Below are 23,684 nucleotides of genomic sequence, written 5' to 3'. Positions count from 1 at the left end.
TTTTTTAGGACACAGTATACATCGCGCAGAGATGTGCCAACTTTTTAGTAAATAGCTCTTTGTGAATCACCTTGGTGCACAGATTAGTGCTTCATGTTTGTCAAAAGGTGTTCTCTCTGGTATTTTTTTAATAATAGATGCAAAGGAAAAATTGATAACAAATATAAATATAAATTATTAAAACAAGATCTCTGCTGTTGATTATTTTGTGTATGTGCTGTTTCCATCTTTGTGTAGACACAACACGGGTTCATCCCTTGAGTTAGCTTCCTTAACTAGCAAAAGTAACAATTCTGAAGATTTTCAGGTAAAAAGACAAGACTAAAAAAGCAGCCAATGCACAAAGAAAAACTTTCAAAGACCTTAAAAACCTTTAAAACAATTACGAGTACATCTGAGGGTATATATTAAGACTTTTGCACAGCACTGTAGTTATGGATTCTTTCACAACATTAAAAAACCATTTAGCTATCAGTGTAAAGTACCAAACACTGCACTGTATCAAAAGTGATATCATCATAGAAACAAAATGATCACCTCTAAAAGAATAACATCCTACTTTTAGCATAATTAAGACAAAATAATGAAACAAAGAATACATTAAAGTCACTCAGCTTAGAGGGCAAGAGCATAACCAATCATTGCTGCTTGTACAGGCAAGTAGGGACTAGAAACATTTGGCTGCTTATATCTTGGTGACACATTTGCTGTACATAATTATACACTCCCATCTGAAGCCAGGGAGAACGTACATGGGCAGAATTGCTCATTCCACACTCCAGTCAGAGACTGCCTTTGGACTATCTGTCTGACGGCAGCTGAACTTGCACAATAGAGTGATATGATTAGTTTGAGGAATATATCAGAAGCTTTCACTCTGAAAAGCCCCTAAGAGCAAAGTTATGTCCTGTCAAGGCGGCATTACTTCAGGGCTTCTAGCCTGCAATATAAGCGTTAATGATGTATGGCTTCACTCATGATGGATCCAGGAATAGTAAAGCTGATAAAAGACCAAGTTAAACTTTTAGGTCATCGTGTATTTGTCTAGAAACGAATTCATGATTCAATAGCATTATTTTAGGATTTAGAAACTCTGATACATCTTAACCATCAGGTCATCTGTTCAGCACCACTTGGCACAGTGGAATTAGTGCTCAATATGAAGTGCAATGATGTGTTTATTTCAATCCTGGTTGTTATAAATCAATAACTCATCATTATATTTACACATGAATGGACAGAAACACACACACAGACGCACAAACTCACACTCGTCTATAATACCAAAAACTCCCTTCACCTCAGAGATAAGGAAACACTCAGAGTTAGTGACACTAGGGCTGCACGATTAATCGTCAGAAAACCGCGATCTCGATTCATACTTATGTGCGATCTCATTTACAAATGACAACGATTTAAAAAAAAAAAAAAAAAAAAAAAAAGACGACGACGATTGTACCGCATTTTGATCCGGGACGTAATCTGCATGAAAACAAGCGCTCACTCTTCCTGCTCAACAAATGACAAGGGCGGAGCCTTATACCACGTGATACAGAAGCTGTGCCGTGTGATGCTAAAATTAGCAGGGAAAAAACAACGGAGAGCACGTCAGGGATGAGGAGAAAGTGACAGGAGAAAATCCGTCCCGGTCAACCACCCAAACATCAATAACGGGAACCTTATACAGCGCTTCCCTATACCCGTCGAACTCCCGCAGGCACAAAGAAATTACGGAGGCTATCACTTATCACATGACCAAAGATATGGCTCCCATCAACACTGTGCAAAACGAGGGATTTAGGAAAATGATCAACACCCTAGACAAACGCTACACAGTGCCGTCCCGCAACTATTTTTCTATTGTTGCACTACCTGCTCTATACACGCAGTGTCGAGCAACGGTGGAGACGGAATTTCAAGCAGTACAACATTTTGCGGCAACGACAAAATGTGAGACATTTATTGTTTTTATGTTCAGTTTCAACTGTTGCGAAGTTGATGTGCAGTTAATAAGCGCAATAAATATTTATACTGGAAAAGAAAATCGTGAGAGAATCGTGATCTCAATTCTAAGCCAAAAAATCGTGATTCTCATTTTATGCAAAATCGTGCAGCCTTAAGTGACACTCAAATAAAACCATTCATTAACACAGGAACACAATCAAAAAATAACTATCTGGTTTTTTCAAGCAGATCACCAACACGTTTTTTTGATTGTTGACAAAGATAAGAACCCCAAAAAACAACTGTAAGTTAATTAATGCAGTTATATTACAATTACATGACTACAGATAAAGTTACACAACAGCTAAGCTTAGCCAGCTCTATTGTTGCCGATTAGTCATTAGCCTAGCGTCAATGGCTTGTGTGCATGCATGCACACACAATGCAGATGACAGTTCACCATGTTACTGCAGCATTTGAAAAAGAAGAGGCCAGCTCACCCTTTGTCGTCCATCACATAGTAACATATGTCCAATGTCAGTTTGCAAGCTTACATTAAAATAACTTCTGCTCCAGTCCTGTGAATAAGGTATTACTAATTTTATTAACCCATTAACGGTGCCATATTATTATACCTACACTCCAAGCAGTCTTTAAGTTTTTGCAGAGTATGGATACGGTAATGAAACAATCCCACAGTCCTTTTTTATTTAACTGATGTTAAGAGTCAAGTGTCTCTTATATGCATACACATTCAACACATTTCTGATTTATGAGAGTTACATGTCATATACAGTCATTATAAAGCTCTTTGAATGCTCCGCTAGGGTAGAAAGAGCTATGTCAGAACCAGTCCACATACCAATAAGCAAAAATTAAGTTTATCCTAAAATGCAAGCAGCTGCTGTTCGTTTCTCTTACTAGTTATTAGAGGCCAAGTTTGTAGAGTTGCCTTCTTATCTTGCCTGCATTAAAAGTTGATCAGCCCTTTTTGAACTTGAGTGTTGATATAATGTCTTATGTAACTCTTCCATGGAAGAGAACAACATACTGAGTTATGAATCTGTGTGGTTTATCTGCTCTTCAAACCCTCATCCATTCATAAACACAGGGTTGGCCTGTCAAATACACACAGCGATCACTACTGTATCAGCCAAGCTGCTTTCCACAGGGAGAGAATCACTAAAGTCAAACCTAGGTGATGTTTTGTTCTGCAGCAGTAGCTTAAAAAATTATGTATATTTAATTATATCTGTGATAACCTCACAGCAGGCCCCGAGCTGGAATCAACTCCATTACCTTCACACAGACTTAGCTGTATTGCTTTTGCCCAACTGTCCATGCATTCATATGCTTAGCTGAATATCCCAAGAATGAGCTCTAGAGAAGCAAAAATTATACCATTTTCAGTTCATATTAAATAACTTTAACTTCAATAACAGTTAAAAACTGTTACCCATGTATTACACAGGCTATTTACTCCAAGAAGCACAAACAAATAATTAATTTTAAGGACCTACATGAACGGCCAGTGGGGATAATGCTAATTAGGCGAAGAATTTGCATCAGACTTAACAAACAAACATTACTGGGAGCAAAAAGCATTGCAGGGGGTATTTCAGTGCTTTTGCATGAGGCTGAATGACATAGCGATTTGATGTCCTTAGATACTTAAGATTTTTACTGTGGCTGAGTCATTTAAATTCAATCACGGTCACTTTCACGCTGATATGGTGCACTACAAAAAGCCATTGCCATTCTCAGCCAATCAAGAAACAGGGAAAAATATTTGGAGGGTTCTGGCTCCAACCAGGAGAGATGGTGCTGACCTTAAAGCCACTCTCTAAGACTTGTAATGAATGTAAATTATGTGCTGTTTCCATCTTTAAATGCAGCGTGTGTCACATTAAACATAACCCGGTACTTGCTGCTCATCTAAAGCTGTTATCGGGGGGAAAAGTATGTAATAAAGGTACACATCATAGAGAGGTATAGTACCTGCTGTAGCACTGTGACACCAACTCATAACTCAGCTCATTGGCTTAAAGATATTTTCCGAACATCATGACTTTAACACAAGAAAGTCTGAATGATACATTATCACTTGCAAGCACAAAATAAGAACTGTGCTCACTGAATAATCGAATGCATGCCCCAAGGAAAGAGTTAGAAACAAGTAGTTTGCAAAATGAAAAAATGAAGTGAGCCACAATAATGTCTCCCTAGTGCATCCAAATATGCTCTGACACAAAACAAAATAAATTCACTGTCTACGCAAGGCAGCCTTGCCCTTTCTGGCAGCTGGTAATTGGCCCTTGGTAAGCCCATTTATCGTGCATATTAGCAGCACTGTTTGGACTTTATGCAAGACCACACCGAGGTTCATTCCAAACAACCACAAGTTATGTCCTCCTCTCAGCCTTAACGCACAACGCTGAGACACAGTCAGCCTTTGCAAGACTATAATCCTCTATGCAACCTGTAAAGCACACCCATATAGATCTGTCTCATTAAGCTTAGAAATAGTGAGTATTTCTTTCAAGATATTTAGTAGGGTATTTAATTCTTTAAGATTACGCATCAACTCTGAGGTCATGTGTGAAATGATATACATTGTTAAAACGACAGGAGGTGCACGTGTCAGTGAACCGACTTGTCAGTTTTACTTAAGCCAATTTTAAAATTGGCTTTCGCTAAGCGCATAAAAGTATTAACCAGCATAACATTAGTAATCACATGAAAGCCTAAATATAGATGTCTAATCAGTAGATTTAGAATTAAATGATCAGAAATTATGGCATCATTGGTGGTATGTAAAAAAAAAAGAAAAATTTAAAAAAAGGGGCATAGTCATTCTGCACAGATGATGCACCAATGTAAAATATTTATTCTTAACCAACTAAGCAGGGAGACTCTCATTTGGTTTAGTGCTTCCGAATGAGGAAAGAATTAAAATCTCTGTCTGAACACTTCCTGAGGGTGAAGAGAGACACACTGAGCGCTTTGGTTCATTATGTTGTTATGTGCTGAACCACAGGGGCCCTCCACACAGATGGTGATTCTGCAACATGCTATTTTACATTATGTGGTTCTCCAGCAGCCAGATGTAAACACAATATGTCAGATCCCATTTATTTACTGGCATGTATAAAATAAAGTTCTTCTGCTTACAACAAATGTCTAGTGCGAGCTGAGCACAATGTAAGAAATGAAAAATGTGAAGTATAAAAGGTCGAGGTTTTCTTAAACTGTGGTACTTTTGCGAGACCCTCATAGACATTGGTGTCCATGAGGGTTTCTTTCACGCTTTCTGTGTTTATTCACCACTTTGCATTTAAGCATTAGTTATTATTAATCTCTGGCTCGCTTCCACAGTGTGTTTTTTGTCTTGTCTCCCTTCCCTCACCCCCAACTGGTCATGCCAGCCTGGTTCTGCTAGAGGATTCTTCCTGTTAAAAGGGATTTTTTTCTTCCCACTGTTGCCAAGTGCTTGCTTATAGGAGTCATCTGACTTGACTTGAATTTAATTGAATTAAAAATGTGTCTGATTTATAGTTATTGCTAACCCACAAGAACACAACCCTGGAAACAGCCAGTAAACTAGCGATGGATCTGTGTATACCTGAGCTGTATGGATACACAGCTTTATCTGTGATACCACGAGAAGATCAACAAGGATTGAGTCATCTTCAACAAATTTCAGCTGAACATACATTTCATAAAACGCAGGCGCTCATGTAATTGTTTTGCCAGTAATAAGATGGAACTAAAAAGTGATTAGGGAAAAAAGAGAGATGAGCACAGGGGTGATAACATCAAGACCCGGACACTGAGCAAGAAAGAAACAAGCTTAGAACAAAACCAAAACAAAATTTCCTGGCCATACCCAAGTAGACACAAAAAAAACCTCAGTTTTTACCCATGCTTTTTCATCAAACTTTAACAATTTTAACTCCAAAGTAACAGAAATAATTTATCCTTTAAATATCCAAAAGGAAAAAAAACGACTTATAATCATAGTTATGCTGCAGAAGTCCTGAGGTTTATGCCTCCTTTTACTTATAAAGAGTTGCTGTGTCTTTTGTTCCAGTTTTATTGCTGATCAATAGTTTTAAATGCCATGTGGCCACTCCTCTGCAGAGACTGACCAGTGGACTCGTCCGTCAGTAGTAAATCCCCTTGACTCTGCGTAGCCATTCAATTTTCCGCCTTCAACCTCTAAGACTCGCATCCAAAGGATGAGTGATGATTTAACCACTGAACACTACAGAAGGGCGTGTGCATGTGTGCGTGCGTAATAGCCAACTACACATGTAAGATCCTGTACACATATCCAGAGAGATTATTTTAACCTTTATCATGTTATATAGTAACTGATATACAGTGCTCAAGGTTCTTTTTTTACAAGACCATTTATAGACATGTGTAAAGAGCATAATGTGTCCAAAAGCCCAGGGGACGAAAGCAAGATGGGGCCTTCTACAACTTAGTCGCCTCGCTGTGACTGTACTAAAACGTGTGTAGCTGCTGTGACGACCTAAAGCCACATATTACACACTAGCTGACCACCAAGTGTTTGGCTGCAGGAACAATACACACTACTAATCGCTTAATCACCAGGAAGCTGAACATCCATTCATACACAAACTACAGAGTCAAACCGAATGAATAGGCAGAGAGGCGGCTTTACAGCTCTAAAATTCAGCAAGGCTGAATACCTTGTCCCCGAGGACTTTGCTTAGCTGGTGTTATACTGTGTTATTTAAAATATATTTTGAAGTTAACAAGTCCTGAAGTGCAAGGCGAGAAGGATTAGCCAGCATTAATATTGGTACCTGAATAGGTTTTCGGGTGGCAAAGAGGAAGAATGTTAGCAGGAAGTGTCACACTGCAATGGTGTCAAGCTCTGACATTCTTAACCCCAACATGTGCTCTTGCAGCTATATCCTCTAAAAGTCTCTTGGCAGCTTACTTAAACGCAAATGCTGGAGAGAAACTGTGTCATATAACAATGAATAAGAAGGGAAAAAATGTATGAATTTAAAAAATAAAAAATGGCATTGCTGTCAAATATTTTTCTACTTCCTGGTTTATTTTCTGACAAATAAAGATATCCATGCACCTAAAAACTGCCAGGTTTGAATTTGAATTCTTTCAAGTGTTTGCTCTTGATATGTGATATTTGCACCAAATCTTTATACTCCAAGAACATATTTGGTGGTTCTAACTTGCAGGCGTGAACACTCACAGAACTGAACAAATAAGTGCAGGAAAACATGATTCAGTAGAACAGCAGAGCCAATGAATTAAAAGCATTTTCTGCGATAATGATTCGCACATTTAATTCCCCAAGGTGAACCTCTAAGAACAGCATTCATTCATTCTGCTTTGAGAGCAATAGGCTTTCAGTCTCCCCATAATATTTCCTCATTAGTAACCCCTTAGCTCAAATCCCTGTTTGATCCTCCTACTCCTTCATTATCATTCTCACTGCAGATATCTTTGTATCAGTGCTGTTTCTTCACTCTGAGGAATGACAGGACAATGTGATGTGTAGCTGACAGAACAAAACTGAGTGGGGCAGTAAATGGTAGAAGCAGTTTTCAGGTGGAGCATTTGATGTGTTAACACATTTGCATTCAGGTCTAAAAGGAGTCAAAGCTTACATGTACATACTCTGAGTGTAGCGCACTGAAAATTATTAGCAAGCCTAAGAAAATGCTTGGATGAAAAGAGCTATATCAACATATTATTTCAACTAGTGTGCAAAACAGCCCATGATTAGGCCTTTGGGAACTAATCTAAGGAAAACAAAGAGTGGGAGAGAGTGGGTTTTAAATCTGTGTGCAAGGCTGGCCAATTAGAACATTTCAGCAACAGCGCATTCATTTTAACTGTCAAACTCTCAACTACCTCTATAGGAAAAAAGAAAGAAAGTTTAGTAGATTTACCTATTCTTTAGTGAAAATGTCAGTGAGTCCCCATTTGACTCGGGTTCATTTCTTTGCATGACACCCCTTGAGGCGCATAATCTTCATAACAAATGCCAAAATATGTGCCACCCAAAATGATGCTCACTTCAAAGACAAACCACATAAAAGCTTTCTTAAATCTCATTCTGAAATGGTATGGGTACGGTCACAAGGATCAGTGTCAAAGGAATCAGTGCAGCAATCCTCAGGGGAAAAAAGGGGGCTTCGAGGAGTGTGTGAAAATAATATCACTACAGTACAACAAAGTTTGGATTTTATATCATGTTGAGATGATTAACAACAGAAGTCATCTGAATCGACAGTATCTGTGCCTTCTTCACAGCAGACTCAAACAAATAATCAGAGGATTTAGAACGACTGCATATGACTGCTCTGCAGCATGCACTAATCTAATGATGAAACTTCACAAACAGATCTTATTTTTTTCTTATTGCAAGTAATCTACATGTATTTACCCATTTTAGCAGCATAGCATGCTCATTACCCGCTATTTAAAGCCCTGTGAACATGAAGCTATTAATAGGATCCCTGTCCAAAAAAGTAAAAACCTAAACTAGGCTTAGTGTTGTCACCGCAGTTCCATATTTTATTAAGCCTGCTGATATTATAAAGGGCTGCCGCTTCAATTTTAGAAGCTGCTAAATAATTGAGTCATTTCTACAGTGTACTAAATGAATATAACATGGGCTTAAAGGATCAATACACTGAAGGTCGGGTTTGATTTTCATGTTTCTTGGGGTTACTGTATCTTATAGACTATGTAAAGTGTCAATAAACCTACAGATTGCAACGTAGTAAGTTTAATGAAAAGCAATTTTATTAAGAAAAACAGTTCAGGTGAACATGTTATCATGACAAGAATGCAAGAAGAATGAAAACTGGACACACTATGTGAACAGTGCTGTCATGAGTCACAAATTGGCCTGGCTGTATGCTTGCTACACAGAAAGTCCTACAAATCTAACTAGTGTTCCCACTGGCTCAATCAACAGACTATAGGTTTCCTCAAGGTAGAAACTAAATGCATTGGATAAATATAGTAATCAGACTCTAAGAAAACTATGATCACAGAAAAATAGATTAGCCGTCAACTTATTTAGATTTGCTACAAAAAGCTCAAAGGGCCAAAACATTTAGGACAAGAGACAGGTTAAGATTCTAATTAAGTTTATTGATAAAATAAAATAAAATAAAAGTGTAACAAAGGGACCCTGTGTGAAGGATGAGGAAAGTGAAAGGGGTAAAAAGCAAGAGAGAGGGAGCTATAGAGGCCACTTAAATATGCCCACAGGTGCCCCAAGTTTGTCATCAAGAGAGAGAACCGAGAATTTAAAGACACAGATCAGACACGCAACAACTGTGTAGATGAATTACTCTCTGTCTGCTATTTAGGGAATTATTTATTGTCCACTATAATATTTAGGTGTTTAAAGTGAAGATTACGATGATGGAAAAAGAATGTAGACCATTACCACACTGGCTCAGGCCTTTTTTACTGGCCAGATGGTGAGCACAAAATCACATACAGCTACACTAATATAGTTTGAGGGCAACATCTAATGATTCAGTTCTCTGTACAATATGTGGAAAAATAATACCTATAATTACTAGGTTCACTCCTGTGCAGGTAATAACCTATATCGACTACTAACTCCACCTTCAAGCAGTGTAACACCAACTAACGCTGAAAGAATATTTATAACAGAAAATGTAGAGGCCAAAGTTGTTCAGCAGTTATTCATGAAAATTGGCTTATTTGGTGTCTGTTTCTTACGATAATAAGACCCTTTTTTTATCAAGGTAAACCAGGTTTATAGGTCATAAGGGAAGAGGATGGCTGCCTGCAAGAAATAAAAGACAAACAAATTGTAAAAAGCATACTTTCTTATTGAGGAAATATCACCCCCAAAAAAGCAGACACCCATTTCTGCCACATCTGTGCAAACTCCACTACCAGCCAGAATCTCGGATTATTGACCCCTGTGGGCTCATTATCACAGACGCAAACAACATAGGCTGGCATATTGCCATTCTCTATTCAGTCCAGGCTCTGTACCAGACAAGCAAAATCATGTTTGTGTTGGTTCACAAAACATCTGATTTTCCAGAACTATATTGATACACCATGAGTGTATTTAGCAGCAAATTGATTCACAAATTATCAAACATAAACAAGACATACTGACCTTGGGCTTTCCGCTGTTGCACCCACATACTTCTACAGTTTTGTCACATAGAATGAATAAACACTTCTGACATGGAAAAGTATATCTATAAGTATCAGGAAAATTACAGCTTTGACACAAAAAACAGATCACATGAACTCTAGGCAGAGTGAACCAGCATCAATACTTTGTGGCTGCTGAAGCTGAATGAAATTTAGCTAAAAAAAAAAAAAAAAAGTAATTGGGGATGTTTGGTTAATCTTATGGTTAAGTGGATGTTTAAAAACCGTCAACCTTTTTTTTTCTAAGAAAAATGCTTCACGGAGATAAGTTGTGCTTAACCATAATGTAGACAGTAGGGCTGGGCCATATTATACCGTTCACGGTAATACCGGTATAATGTTAGGCAACGATAGGAAAATGAAATATCGCGATAGAATGGGAGTAAAACGCGCATGCGCAGTGCCTTTGTTTTCATACGCACATGGCCGATTGTTGAGTGAAACTGATGAACCAGAATTGGTTTGTAAAAATGGTGCAACTTCCGTGATGTGGAACTGGTTTGGTGTTTGTCCGTCAGATACACAACAAAGCACATTTTTTTGCAGAACATGCAAGCGGCCGTTGTTATTGTCATATTTGTCGGACTAAGATGCTCTTAAATCTGGGAGTAATCTGGGCCGTAAACTCCGTATACTTCAGGTCAAACAACACTGCAGCATCACTTAGAGTTAAAAACTGTCTAAATTCTTTCATCTTTAATAAAACGATCAGCATTGCTGCTTTACCAGGTGTAACTATAAAGTTTAACTTCCAGGCATCCATGAAAACAAAAGTTATTACATTTAACGGAGTTAGAAGTTAGCAGGAAGCTAGCGGAAGTTAGCTCGCTAGTTTCGCTAGTTACCTAAGCATGATATTGCATGTTCTGACTGAGAGATTTCTGAAAAAAATCAAACGTACAGCTCTGCTATCACTTCCAACATAAATGAAGACAGGAAACTAAACAGCAGTGACGTTTGAAGGGTTACTGAAGTTGGGCTAGCTGGTATATAATGATGTGCTACGTGATCGCTAGCGACACAGCTATGTTAGCATAACATAAACAGTGAAGCTGAAGGACGAACACTAACACTTTTCCACTTATAAAAGTGAACGTGAAGGTTCTTCATGGTTAGAGACAAATGCAATCGCATGGCAGGATGCTGTAAACGGACCAAACTTCAGTCAGGAGAACAACTGAGATAATCCATCCACAATACGAGGTTAGTCATTAATATACTGCAGCAACATGGGAATAGAGCCGCTGCCAGAGAATTCAACATTAATGAATCAATGGTACAGAAGTGGAGGAAGCAAGAAGAATGAGTTTAATAAAGTTTGATTTATCTGACTGCTTTGTTTCGCTTAATGTGCCTTATAATCCCGTGCACCTTATGGTCCAAAAAATACGTACTGCACACTGCAGTTTAATGTTGCAAAGCACCTCTTTTTAACTTCAGTGGATATTATACATGGTTATGCTCAGGATATGTCAGCCCATTTCTACTGGAAATGCCTTTTGGTTAAACTTTCAGCAAGGAATTTGCATTTGCACTGTTACATTTTTATAAAGCTTTAATGTACATAAAAACCAGCTTCTTGTTTAAGTGAAAATAAATGGAAGGTTGTCTTTTTGCGCTAGTAATGTTGTGGAGTTGTATTTTGTCTCGCATCAATTATATCGTCAGTTATATCGTTATCGCAAATTTTCAAATATATATCGTGATAAATATTTTTGGCCATATCGCCCTGCTCTAGTAGACAGAGATAGATTGTGAGCTGTGGAAAGTAAAACACTTTTGCAATCATGCAGTCTCATTTGCATAGATGGCCCAGACCTGCCGATTTTACTTTGGAGAAAAAGATAAGTATTTTAAGAGACAGCCTTATATAACTAGCAACAAGCTTTTCTTCAACCACCAAAGGCTCTTCTCATAAAACATGCAGAGCTGTGCTTCTCAGTAAAATTTACTCACACTCCAATGGACAACCATGAGGACAAAAATACAAAATGTGTGACTGTAGGGATTTTTTTACCTACCTATAAGTAAATGTACCTAATAACACCCTGCAATGCAGAGTTTTCAAAGAAATGTGATTTTAATAAAGACTTTCTCACACGTCAAAGTAAGAAAAGCATAAATATAGGTAATAAGATAAATAATGGCTGAATTCCCTTTAGCTGTTTCAGTTTCAGCTTCCTTGATGGCCAAACTCATATATCATAGCACTCCTTAAATTGGATCGAGCCATAATTAATCATATTGCTTAGTGAGATTTATTTAATCTACATCGCAAACAAGTTTGTGTCAAATATCAGTCATCTATATTGTTGCTGCATGTATAGCTTAATTTCTGTGACATCTATTAGATACGAAAAAGATCCCTGTCGTCCACTTATCATTTCTATCAGATATGAAAATGTATGTATTTATCACACAGACCTCTTATTTTTGAGAAATACTATTTCAAACCTCTATATGGCACTATATTTAGAATAATAAAGCCGAGATTTCTCTTGACTGGAGGGCATAGTGGTAAGAGAACAGTAAAAACAACAGTTAAACTAGAAGGGCTGTGTTTCTGAGGCAATCTCTTTTGATGTGATGCATTTTCTCTGGTAGAGTAGCAGAGAGGCAACGAGGCAACCAGCATCTGTGCAGAACTGCTGTTCAGAACCCTGGGGCAAGCCATATGCTGACATAGTAAAGTGTCAGAAGATACTGCCCAAAGACAGATGAGTGTGTTGTTTCACAAGATCCAGCAATGACCCCCAGGCAATGGCAGAAGTAATGAGAAGACATACGCTAACAGGAGGCGATCTGCATAACGACACAGCTGTCATTCTTATCATACAGGTGAAGCATTACTTACTATTACCACCTTTGTCAAGGCATCAGCTAAAAATGTGCTATGCCTTCGCACATGTGTATTTTTGTCTCACGGGCAGGTGAAGAAGTGTTTGAGTCTGACAGCCACATATGAAGGAAACACCAGTGGTTTGATTTTTCATCAGAATGCAAACACTACACTAAAACTGTTGTGAGTTCACTGCCTGGCTAGCAAATATCTTAATGTACTGACCACCTGCAGTTTTCCAAATAATAAAAGTAGCAAAGCTAACAGTGACAGTTTTAATAAAACAATTTTATTAGGTCCTTGCTTTAGATAGATTTAATTGGAAATGTTGCTCTAAAATTTCACCCCAACAGGGGAGGAAAATCCAGTTTTTAGAAAACTGCAACATCTCTGTCGAGACACAATGTCTTTGCTGAAAAATGACATTCACAGAACATAATGTGTACAGTTTTCAATGGTCCTATTTTCTACTTGAGAAATTGCCCTTGTTTATATGAAATGTACACACTTTCATATAAGGGCTCTATTCAATACACGTAAAGTCAAATATTTCAAGCCTTTATTATTATTTTGATTATGGCTTATAGCTCATAAATTACATTTAAAACTCTTCAAAGTATGTTCATTTGTACACAGCAGCATTTGGTTGGAAACCCCCGACTACAAATTACAGCGTGACATAGAAGTGATGGTCTTGTAACACTCTGACAACAGCCTTCAGCTCGTCTGTATTTTTGGGTCGGGTATTTCTCATCTTCCTCTTACAATACCTCATTGATTCTTTGTGGGGTTCAGGCAAGTTGGCAGGCCAATCAAGAACTGTAATAACATGGTCAGCAAACAATCTAGGAGTTTGACTTTGTGAGCAGGTAACGAGTCCTGATGGTGAAGAAAATTGGCATCTCTGTAAACTCTGTCACCAGATGGAAAGTCAAAGTGCTCTTAAATCGTGTCCTAACTGTGGACTTGATAAAACACCACCAACACAGCAGCAGAAACATGGTACCCCAAGTCATCACAGACTGCAGAAACTTCACACTGGACTTCAAACACCTTGAATTATGAGCCTTTCCACTCTTCCTCCAGACCGAGTTCCACAAGAAATTCAAAAAATTACTTTCATCTGAAAAGAGGACTTTAGAGTACTAAGAAACTGACCAGTTATTTTTCTCCTTAGCCCAGATACGATGTTTCTGTCATTATCTCGACAGAAGCAGTGGCTTGATATTAGGAATGTGACAACTGAAGTCCCTTTCCTGAAGACATGTGCATGTAGTTGCTCTTCATCTCCAGACACCAGCCTCAGCGTATTCCTTGAAAAGCTTTCCTAAGTTCTTGCCAGTCATTCTACAAGCTTGTTACTTGTATATCTTTTCATGCCACACTTTTACATCAAGTCAACTTTCCATTAATGTGCTTTCTTACAGCACTCTGTGAACAACCATCCTAGGAAGGATCACCATCTGGAAAGTGCCATGTCAGTGGTCTTTGCTAAGATTGTGGTTGCATGTGCTGAACAAGACTACAAGATATCGGAAGAGTAATTGGAAGCAAAATAGTCTAATGTTTTGAGATTTTTTATTTTTTTTTTGTACAGCATCTTCTATTAATTGCATGTCAGTGCTGAAGAGACAAATATAGTTTCTAACATGTTTTAATAATACAGTTTTTTTAGAATTAGATCCTTTATTAAGATGGCAATAATAGGATTGATCAATATTATAGATTTGAGTTGATCACAACAAGCCTTGCCCAGAATACTTGTACACGTGTCCCTGTCTATTACAGTTCAGTTAACCGGTCTCGTAAATAACAAAGATTTGGTAAATATTACACAAAGAACCTTTAACTTTAACATCTATAATACTAGTCTATTGAAAACATGTTTAGGTCATTACTATACCACACCAAATCTGAACTGTCAACAATCTTATTATTCACATGTTTCTGTCAAGCCATTGTTAAACCATACTTTGGCCTTTACAAGATGTCACTGATAATCCAGATGTCCTTTCTATCCCCCCACCAAAAGAATTTAATGATTCCTTCCTCTAACATGGCAGGAGTTCAGTGAGCAGTATGCCAAGAAGCAGGGGATCCAGACTGGCTTTTGAACATCACTTACAGTGTTCAAAGCCTCTTCGAAATACTGTCATCCAAATTCAAACAACGAATTAAAAAATAAATAAATAAAATAAAAATCTAAAAAAAGAGTACAGAGAATGGATGACTTCTCAGCCTCAAATGAGGAGAACTTTTTCTTCCTTTCTTAAGTCCAAGCTTTCACAAATGATGCAAAAGTGTTGCGCTAGAGCTATTTTAGCAGCAATACTCAGACGAGTAATATCACATGACTATGGCTTGTGTGTAATCTGACAGATGTGTATTTCTCAGGTAATTAAAGTGGATGTCTTCCAATAGCAAATACTTAGAAGACTACATCAAACTTGTTTCTAGGATAATACAAAAAAGTCACCTCTTAAAGTGATTTTCTTTTTTTCCTAAACAAAATAAATAAATAAGTTTCTACCGCCAGAAAAAGTAAGGTGTTACAACTTCCTACCACACTGCTGTTAGGACTACTCTCCAAACTTAGATCAAATTACCCAACTTTGAGAGTGACTGTTCTGTGTTTTCACTCTAAAACTCTGAGGAGAAGCAAAGCATCCCTTCTTGCCTCTGAATATTGTCTGTTTGAGGTCCAGGCTTCCTCCTTTTCCGCTAGCTTAATGGATTATGACAGTGATGCAGCATGAAGCCTTAATCCCTTCGCCGTCGTCGTCTCCCCTCCCTTTATGTTAAGCCCCTTGACTAGAGAGTGTGTCTATGTGTGTCAGGTGCCAACCGTAACTTGCAGCCAAATGTTAGCTTGGATGACATACAAAAACAAAGGTGATTAAAGCATCAACTGCTGACAGCCATTAAGGCTCTTCCTTAGCCTATTACCAGGCTGTGGAGTTAATATGCCAAGGAAAAGGATCTTTCAACTTAATAACACCATAAGAACACCAAAAGCAATCAACACTTATTTGCATTTTTTTCCTGTGTAACCCAAGCATGATTACTCACCATGATTTGATCCATATTAGAGTAACAAAAATAAACTAGGGAGTCAGAGACCACTAAAGGAAGAAACCATAACCAGGAGCTGGCTAAGTAGCTCTCTGTGATCTGGCAAACTGGACAGACCGCACAGCAGAGAGGCTCTCCAATACACCACATTAAGGCAGAATGTCACATCAGTGATCATATATCCCAATAATGGAAAATCCATCTAAAAGATGGAATTAGGGAGGCGACACCAGGTAGTAAATCCACTTTTGTCATGTACAAATGGTACTCACGTCATTATTATGTTAAGCTTAACAACAGAGGAACGCACAAAATCTACACCCAAAGTTTAAACTGCTTTGTCTGAGTTTAGATCAGCTGAATATTTTTTATTAAATTTGGCATGTACATCACAATAACAAGAATCGGGCTGAACGCACTGAACTGTGCAAAAGACCTTCAAAGCTAATGCATCTAACTGAATTATAATTAAACATAAAACGAAGTACAAAACCCCTTTAGACGACAGTTTCATCTTGAATGAGGAAAAAAAACAATCTGAAGGAAGGAAAACTACACTTCTAAAGAGGTAAAAGTGTTCTTGTGGTTTTACATCCAGCTGAGGACAGAAATAAAAAATCTATATTAGAACAAAAAGGCAAAATTAGCTGAATGCAGTTTTCAGCTGGCCACCTAAAGAGTAATAACAAAACGTTACATATAATGTTACATTTTGATCATTACCAAAGCAAGCCAAACATCTCCATGAATATACTACTGTAGATGACTGAAAGCAATACAAACTTAAAAAATACAGTCCAAATATGTCCATCTCTTTTTTGTTCAAAAATTAGATACCTTGATGTCCTGTCAGTGGTTTATGAACTCATAACAAACAAAAAAAGCATTACTTACTTATGTAAGTGAGTAAAAATTGAGTACAATGTGTTGTGTGTTTGTGACAAAGAGAAGAACAGTATTTTCTCTGATGATATATTATTTGACAGACAACAACTTGTAACCTCAGTATTTGAGTTGGAGAGTTTTAATCTCATTAGTGGTTCCTGCTGCAAAACAATTACAACCCTGGACTCAGCAAACATATATTAAAGTATAAGTCTACTTTCTCTGCAATACAAGAAGCAAGATATACTGCACAGCAAGGACACTCTCACTGACAGGGAGTCAATACTACTCTTTATAGCCCCCAAAATTTACTGCCTAGCACAGAAGATCTCCTACAAACCGCTGAATTTATTTTTTACTTATTCACCTCATCAAATGAGAAAAACATTATTATGCAAGAGCAGTTATGAATAGTATCAGCCATTTTAAATACACTTTTTTAATGCACCAACTAACGTCATTCCAGACGTCTTATGCTCCATTCAGTTCTGATCAGTATGAGTGACTTCATAATGAAGACGAAGAACAGGAAATGTACTTTCCTTTCATGAACATGGGCTCCCTTACAGTTAAAAGCAAGCAGAGACACACAAATAATTTCTAATCTTTTTATGACCAACGAACGAATGAATGCTTTATTGGCCATATGCAGGTTGCCATATGCAGGAATAGGACCCCCCCCGACTTACACACACAACAACAAAGACATCACATGGGAATACAGTCGGAGATCGGCAGCGTTGGGAGAATAACACTGAAAAAATTACACAACAATGGGAAAAGTACAAGAGGAAAAAAAGAGACCTCTTCACACGCTGGGCAACCTATGGGAGGACAGCATGAGAACAGGAAACAAAAAAACTCCTCTGCACAGAGAGCACATTAATGTCCACATCACAACATCAGAGCACATGACAAGCCACAGGGGATGGATAGGGTGGTGGGGGGGCAATCCGAAGGAACACAGCAGTCGTCCTGCACCATGCTATCATTTCAGCGCGGCACACAGACCTGCTGTCCTCCCCCGCAGGAACAAGCATCGAAGGCGTTTGGAAGGGAGGGGGATGAGTGCGTGCTTATTAGTGTAAGTGTATGTGTGTGCGTGTCCAGAGTTCAGCTGAGACAGTGTCCTTCGGCCTATCAGGCTAAGTAAACAGTCCTCCAGCCGATCCAGGTGTCCTTCATGGGATGGGAAGAATAGTCATCACACAGTCGTTATCAGGGAGTTGTTTTGGTAGGCACCAGCCTTGGGCCTGAGCAGCTGGCGCCATGGTGTCCAAATGTAGAATATTGTTGATTGTAAATGTATCTGCATAATCAATGGCTATTAGTCCTTCGTTCCTCAAGAATCAACAACTATGTCTTGACTGAAGACATTACTACATCTGGGGTTCTCATTGATATGTACAGAGGAAGAGGGCTAACAGCACTTCAGGAAAATATTCACAGTCCGGCTGTGAATAAAGCAAAGTAAAGTTACAGTTTAAAAATTCACAGTTTCTATCATTTTCTCTGGGTATATTAAAGCCTTTCCACTTTACACAGCCTATTTACTATTCTGGCTGGTTTCTCTTCTTGACTCCCATATTCCCCTTCCAGGATGCTTAAAGTTTGCATTGCAGTAGATGAAAATACCCTAACTTCTTGTACCTGCTTCTCAAGGCCAATTTTGCATATTTCTTTTTTTTTTAAAGAAAAAAAAAAACAATGCCATCGCTTGCAGCATAAAAAATGTTTACTATATCAGAGGCATGCTGCTTTCATACACAGTGATAAAGTAAGCCTTTCTGTTTTATTAGTTAGGACTTGCCCAGTACTGTTGCTGAGGTGGGAGAGGCTTGGTCTTGATAAATGAGGCTGCTATCTCCAGCAATGCCAGTGTGAGCCTGTTTGTCTATCCTCCTGAGGCAACCTTTTATTCCATCACACACTGAATCATCCAAATTGACAAGAAAAACAATCACAGTGTCTGGTTTGTATCCCAAAATGTTTCACACTTCCAGTGCAATTGCAGAAAAGATGAACTACCATAGTTAGCTATTGTGCTTATTCCCCTGGTTGTGTGGAGAATGGATTTTGCCAGAGTATGATCTTTTTACTGTTGCTGCACACAAGATGAATAAATGATGAATAATGTGAACTGTAATATCGATCATTTCAAAAAGGTAAATGGACTTGTTTTTATATATATAGCGCTTTTCTACTCTACCTGAGCACTCAAAGCACTTTATAAATCTTGCCTCATTCACCTATTCACACCCACTGATACAAGCTCTTTTTTCTATGATTTTTCTAAGTAAGTCAAAGGAAAATGTCAGAAAACCTGAAAACAGTCATCAACTGACTTCATATGTTGGCTAAATTAATAACTATCATCTTACTAAATTCACACAATCAGAATGAAGCTTTTTAGATTAACCTAGGTTGTCACTGAAGCAAAAACAGCTAAATATAAATCAGCAAAAACAAATGACTATGTCAGAAGACACATCATTTAAGATTTAATAATGATCACTTCATGTTAAAACTCTAAGCTCATCAGCTTTCTGTCCTAGTAACAGTAAGCAATTACCTAGCTGTCATTTAGATGACCATGCATAAGAGAAGCATAGGATGTGACTGACAGATGTTGGAAAAATAATAATACACAAAACGCAACACTAAATTGAAACCAGCAATTCAAATTTTCAATACTTCCTACCTGCAGACAACTTACTGTAACCTCAGGCTGACTTGAAATTACACAGTCATTTGGAAAGTTCAGATATTTGATGCCAGAAAACTAGAGAGACTCTGCCAGTTCAAAATGCACGTCTGGGTTTTCTTCCAGGTAAACAGCGATGGTGGTACATTATTAATTTTAATGTAATCCTTTTAAAACAAATAAAGCCAAAACCCATAAAGTTTATAGGCAGAGAAAAGCAGAAGGATGGTAAAGTTTGATGGTCAGCAATAACTCAGGCTTAAAAAGACTGAACTCATGCTGCATATACAGTTATCGTCTCCCTTTCATTGCATGAAACATAAGAAACAATACAAAAACATTATTAATGCTAATCATATTATTCTATTTGGAATTTACCTTTTCTTCTGTTTTTAGTTTGGAGTTTTTGGTGCAGGAAAGGCACAAAGTCAGCCGTGTCAGGAAAAAGAAAACAATGATGCCCAGCACCAATGTGACTGCAGGATGTTCAGGATTTGCAGATGAATAGGCTACAGATTAATTTTTACTCAATACGTGGCACTTCATGTCATCTTCAAGGTTATTTTAGTGGATTAGAAAATGGAGGCATGGTTGCACTGATCCTATTCAATACTTTTACTACCCTGTCAAAGGCTTTTTTTGGTTTGACATTGATGTGAACATCAGAGCCCTGAAGAAACTCATTTTACTGCAGAGTAGTTCTCTGCATTTTTTTAAGTAGCAAAAAAACACCCTATAGGTGATTTTGCTTTCAAGGGCTACAGGACTTTGTTCACTTCACTCATGCATGAAAAAACAGACATGTATGTTAATTCATTATAGTACTCCTTTTATGTTCATTATATCACTTTATATCATAAGATGGCAAAACAAATGAGTAATAAAAATATATACATACTCATCTCCTTTACAAGCTAAATATTATTATTTAGAACAAAGTAATCAATTAAAAGCACAATTGGCATCACTTTTAGGTGAACATTTATTTACAAATATGCAAGAAAATTTCCATGACCCATGATAATCTTAGCACACTAAGTAGTTTATATAGTAAGTCCCTTCCATACTGAAAAAGGCTTCTTGGAGGAGTTAGGTAACAGACATATATACACTTTGGTCATTAAACTAAGATGTTACCAAGCATCATATCTGCCAATATTAGTTATTTGCCAATGTATCAGTATCTGTATTTATAACATCTGATAAATAATAATTTACAAAATGAAAAAACAAACAAACAAACAAAAGCCCACAGACACAGCACACTTTCATTACGTTTTAACTGATGATGTTGCATAGTCTACATCTTCCCTTTTGGCAACATGTGTTTGGAATGGCACATGCACAACAACCCGCTGATTCCAGCAGACTTGGACAGAGTCGAAGTGAGTAATCCATCCAAGTTCTTGCAATAATAAAACAATATTCAAATTTGTTACGTTTCGGTGTTGTCAGTTTTTTGGTTTTTTGCGTGACTGTCATGTATTTCCTGCTTTACTTTGAAAGTCTGTGTTATCTTAGTGTGTTCAGTTTACGTTTCCTTGTCTCGTCAGGTCTAATTTGCCCCAGCTGTGTTTCCCTCCTGTGGTCCATTCCCTGATTGCTCCTTCTATGTATTTAAGCCTTGTGTTTCAGTATGTCATGGTCGCGATCTCCCCCCGTGTTGTAAATAAATAGTTTGTTGCAAATAGCTGTAAATGGGTTTTGTCAATACTTTCGTTTTGAGACACTTCCGTTTTGGGAATTTGGTGGAGAGCTTTAGTGGGGTTTTTTGTCGTGTGTTTTTTCCTTATTTTTATTTTCCTGCGTTGCACGCCGGTTGCCTAGGCCGGGGTGTAACAAATTACACTGTCATATTATCTTAATAAGGAATCATAAATAACTACGTATAACAACTGTTATGTTTATGTTTCATATGTGCAAACAGATGACACATATCTAAATCACCAAATATCCGTAACAGTCTTAAAAATCCTATACTGGTCAGGCCCTAACAGCAAACAAGACAACAAGCTTCACCTCGAGTCATCGGACCAAATTAAAAAAAAATCCTATGTTTGTTTGATTTCAGCAGAACATTGTTGAAACACCGTCTGTACTTTAATACCAATGATCTGTCTTATTTCAAATAGACTCTTTCTTTCATCACTTTTCATATGTATCATGCAGAGATTTTCAAAGCTGATGTAATGAAAACTTTCAACTGTTCACTTATTTTTATGAAGATTTCTGTTTTTCCCCTGGCCACTAAAAGAGGGAACAAATAGTTGGAAAACAGTAAATAAAACGTTATGTGACTTTAGTGTAAAGCCTCATAAGAGGAAGAGGAAGGCATCCTTCGAGACCTGGTCCCACTTTTAAGTCAGACAGAAGGATTTTAAAATGGTTTGACAGAAAAGCTCAAAGTTCAGATAAACCTAGACAATATAGTAATCTTTTGCTTACAATAGCAAACAGTAAAGGTTGGACATAGGAGAAGAAAGGGCTATGTAGTGCGGTTGTAACAGATAAAGCTGGCAAAAGTATAAAATCAATACTTGAAACATTCTCTGGAGAACCAAACAGTAAACAAACTGAGCCCCAGCCTGTGAGGAAATTTTAACCTTCACAGATCCAATATCCACAACTGCCAGTGGGTCGGCCCTGCAATAAGGCAACTTTATTAGGCCATCTTGGGGGAAAGAAAGTATGCCTGCTGGAACAGACTCAGTGGGATTCTGTATTTTTAGGATTTGTAATTTTAGGATTTCTGTGAATAAGCCTCTTGAAAATTCATTGTTGATTTCTGAAAAAACTCACTGAAACATGTGAAAATGCATTGTATAGTTCTGCCTGCAAAATATAATATCCTTCACCAACAAACAAAGAAATCTTACACAACAACCAAATAGAATTTGAGAAAGAGAAAGTAGTAGTCTTAACAAATGTTGACACGAAACACACAAAAAAAACAACAACATAGTGGTTCGCAGGAGGAGCAAATGAAATACAGCCCCAGCAAAAGCTGACGAAAGGAATGAGATTCAAAGAAAAGATCTAAGCTATCATAACATTGCAGAGACCATTCATTAGAGGAAAGGGGCTTGGTTAAAAGTACAAAGCACAGTGCAGTAGGGCTGGACAATTAATCATCAGAAAATCGCGATCTCAATTCATACTTATGTGCGATCTCATTTCGAAATGACAACAACTAAAAAAAACCAACAAAAAAAAACAAAACAAAAAAAAGATGACGATTGTACCACATTTTGATCCGGGACATAAGCTGCATGAAAACAAGCGCTCACTCTTCCTGCTCAATAAATGACAAGGGCGGAGCTTTATACCACGTGATACAGAAGTCAGCTGGCAGGGAAAAAAGCACGTGAGAGATGATAAAGGCCAAGAGTGACAGGAGAAAATCCATCCCGGTCAACCACCCAAACATCATTAACGGGAACCTTATACAGCGCTTCCCCATACCCATCGAACTCCCGCAGGCACAAAGAAATTACAGAGGCTATCACTTATCACATGACCAAAGATATGGCTCCCATCAACACTGTTGAAAACGAGGGATTTTGGAAAATGATCAACACCCTAGACAAACGCTACACAGTGTTGTCCCGCAACTATTTTAAAAATGTTGCACTATCTGCTCTATACACGCAGTGTCGAGCAACCGTGGAGACGGAATTACAAACAGTACAACATTTTGCGGCAACGACAAAATGTGAGACATTTATTGTTTTTGTGTTCAGTCTCAACTGTTACGAAGTTGATGTGCAGTTAATAAGTGCAATAAATATTTATATTGGAAAAGAAAATCGTGAGAGAATCGTGATCTCAATTCTAAGCAAAAAAAATTGTGATTCTCATTTTATGCAAAATCGTGCAGCCCTACAGTGCAGCCAAGCAAAGAAGCTTGGATCTTTGGTCAAGGCTGCTGGAACATTTGATGATAATGAATTTGTAATTATAATATTTATTGTTGGGCAAGACAAATGTGTTTTGGCTATGAGCCATTACCTTCCCTAAATC

At 37.8% G+C, this 23,684-nt stretch overlaps 2 protein-coding genes across 2 annotated transcripts in view; one reads left to right on the top strand and one right to left on the bottom strand.

The window, feature by feature from the left end:
• ctnna2 (catenin (cadherin-associated protein), alpha 2) overlaps nucleotides 1-23,684 on the bottom strand; it is a 337,829-nt gene that overhangs the window by 273,891 nt on the left and 40,254 nt on the right. The gene's annotated exons all lie outside the window — the stretch shown is intronic.
• Nucleotides 10,306-23,684, top strand: part of LOC309707853 (uncharacterized protein) — a 39,183-nt gene continuing 25,804 nt past the window's right edge. Inside the window, exons 1-2 of the mRNA XM_082535422.1 lie at nucleotides 10,306-11,367; nucleotides 12,769-13,002. Coding sequence (XP_082391548.1) covers nucleotides 12,925-13,002 — 78 coding nt within the window. The 5' untranslated portion in view covers nucleotides 10,306-11,367; nucleotides 12,769-12,924. The remainder of the gene's footprint in view (nucleotides 11,368-12,768; nucleotides 13,003-23,684) is intronic.

The sequence above is a fragment of the Aulonocara stuartgranti genome (assembly GCF_965226115.1).
Source record: "Aulonocara stuartgranti genome assembly, chromosome: 6".
Lineage (NCBI taxonomy): Eukaryota > Metazoa > Chordata > Actinopteri > Cichliformes > Cichlidae > Aulonocara > Aulonocara stuartgranti.
This window is presented reverse-complemented; position numbering and strand designations above follow the sequence as displayed.